Source organism: Alligator sinensis, unplaced genomic scaffold (assembly GCF_000455745.1).
Source record: "Alligator sinensis unplaced genomic scaffold, ASM45574v1 scaffold128_1, whole genome shotgun sequence".
Lineage (NCBI taxonomy): Eukaryota > Metazoa > Chordata > Crocodylia > Alligatoridae > Alligator > Alligator sinensis.
In genome coordinates, this window is record NW_005842968.1 from 489,965 (window position 1) to 492,070 (window position 2,106).

Sequence of the window (2,106 nt, forward strand, 5' to 3'; positions counted from 1 at the left end):
CAGCATCCATGGATCAGGCTCAGCGGGGACAGGAAATGTCCCAGATGCCAGGTAGGGGAGGGGTGTCCCGGACACCAGGGTCCCTTGGGGTTGAGGAGCCCAGACACTGGGGTCTGTGACACTCACCGATGGCCCCCAGGGTGCTGATGACGAGCTCTTTGGTGCGGGGCGGGCCGTGGCCACGCAGGGTGCCCAGCACGTGCTCCATCAGGCCTGGCAGGAATGGCTCGATGCCGGTACCTGGTGGTGGGGGGCAAAGTGGCATCGCATCAGCCCTGGACTCCTGGGTTTCTCTGGGCAGTCATGGGGGGAAATTGGGGGGGGAAGAGGGTCCCAGACACCTGGGTCCCCCATGCAAGCACTGATGGAAATGGGGGTAGGGGTGGGGGTCTTGGACGCCTGGATCCCAACTGACCGAGGCTCTCGAGGAAGTTCTCCAGGGCGTAGTAGGCCTTGGCCAGGTGGGGGCCGCGCCCTGGCTCCACCGTACCCAGGTGGGTCTGCAGCAGCGGCAGCACGTCGCCCGCAAAGGCTGCGATGTCCGGCTGGGGAGCCCAGGGGGTGCATCAGAGGAGGGCACGGCCCTCCCAGGCCCTGCCTCTGACCACAGCCCTTGTCCCTATCATGCTAGACCCTGCCCATCTGCCCCATATGCCTCACCTCTATTGCCCTTCGGCCCCGCCCCCTCACTGACCCCATAAGCTGTGCCCTATCTCCCCAGCCGCACCCCACTCTGACCCCATCTCAGCTCCACCCCTATTGCCCAAGCCCTACCTCACAGGCTCCACCCCCACACCACTCCTCTGCTCCGTTAAGCCCTGCCTCCTTCCCCAGGCCACGCCCACCTGGAGGTTCTCAGAGAACTGGCCCAGAGCGAAGAGCGCAGCCCCCCGCACTGCGGGGCTGGCGTCACCCAGTGCCCGGCACAGCACAGCCAACAGCTCCTGAAGGTGCCTGCGGGCAGGAACAGGACAGGGTAAAGGGCACCCTCAGCCCCCACACCCTAGCATTGCAGGGGTGGGGCACCAGGGACTCCCTGACCTGGCCCCACCCCTGGCTTTCCACCCCAGCAAGCAAGAACCCTGTGTCCGCCCCAGGGTATCCCACCTACCTATCCAAGCCCCACCCCTTCTAGCCCTGCCCCCAGGGTGCCCCACCCACCCATCTCATGCCCCAGCTTCCCCCAGGGAGCCCTGCCTTCCTACCCCAAGCCCCACCACCTCTCCAAGCCCTGACACCAGGCCCCACTAGAAGCCCCACTCCCAGGGTGTCCCAGCACCCCGCCCCCAAACCCCTCCTCCTAGGAGCACATACCGGGAGCGGATGTGGTCACCACAGCCCTCAGCCAGCACGGCGAGGCACATGAGTGCGGCCTTGCGCTGGTACGGGTCCGCGCTGCCCAGCGCCCCCTGCACCAGTGGCATCTGGAGGGCACGGACATGCGGGCATTGTGGGGGCAGGCAGGCAGACGCAACCCTGCTGCCATCCCCCTAAAACCCAGGCAGCCTCATACTGCTCCCCACCCCTGGCGATGGGTGCACTGTTACCCACTGGCCCCCAGCCCAGATGGCCCCCACCCTCTGCCGCCCGCTGCGGACAGACAGATGTCCCCGCTCACCAGGTGCGTGAAGAGCTTCTCGGGGGGCAGGTGCAAGGCCAGCATGTCAATCACCTGGGGGGCAAGCAGGGATTGGGGTCAGGGGGAGTACAGGCTCTGCCCAATCCATCCTGGCACTGCCCCCAAGAACCCCAGATACCCCCAGACTCACCAAGTCCTGCCCCCAAGCTGGGCCCCATCTCCAGAGCAACTCAAACCCAGCCCCACCCCCAATCCCTGGAGCTCCGCCCATCTCGCACCCCCGCGGTACACTGGGAAAGAGGAAGCCTGGCAGTGGGACTGACCTGAGCAGCAGCGTGCTTGGGCGTCTGCAGGCCCAGCCCCCCGTCAGGGTCCTCAGCATCCTCGTCCTCATCCTCGGGGTCCATGCGCCCAGGAGGCGGTGCCGCGCTCAGCACTGGGAACAGCGCCCCCAGCACCACCGGCACCAGTCGCTGCCGCACCAGTGCCTGGGGGGGGGAGGAGGGGGGGAGACCCCTCCTCTTCCA

At 67.0% G+C, this 2,106-nt stretch overlaps 1 protein-coding gene across 1 annotated transcript in view; it reads right to left on the reverse strand.

Moving 5' to 3' along the window:
- Nucleotides 1-2,106, reverse strand: part of IPO4 (importin 4) — a 14,236-nt gene that overhangs the window by 7,246 nt on the left and 4,884 nt on the right. Inside the window, exons 11-16 of the mRNA XM_025192815.1 lie at nucleotides 1,903-2,067; nucleotides 1,619-1,672; nucleotides 1,315-1,424; nucleotides 846-954; nucleotides 416-545; nucleotides 127-240 (exon numbers count right to left, since the gene is read on the reverse strand). Coding sequence (XP_025048600.1) covers nucleotides 127-240; nucleotides 416-545; nucleotides 846-954; nucleotides 1,315-1,424; nucleotides 1,619-1,672; nucleotides 1,903-2,067 — 682 coding nt within the window. The remainder of the gene's footprint in view (nucleotides 1-126; nucleotides 241-415; nucleotides 546-845; nucleotides 955-1,314; nucleotides 1,425-1,618; nucleotides 1,673-1,902; nucleotides 2,068-2,106) is intronic.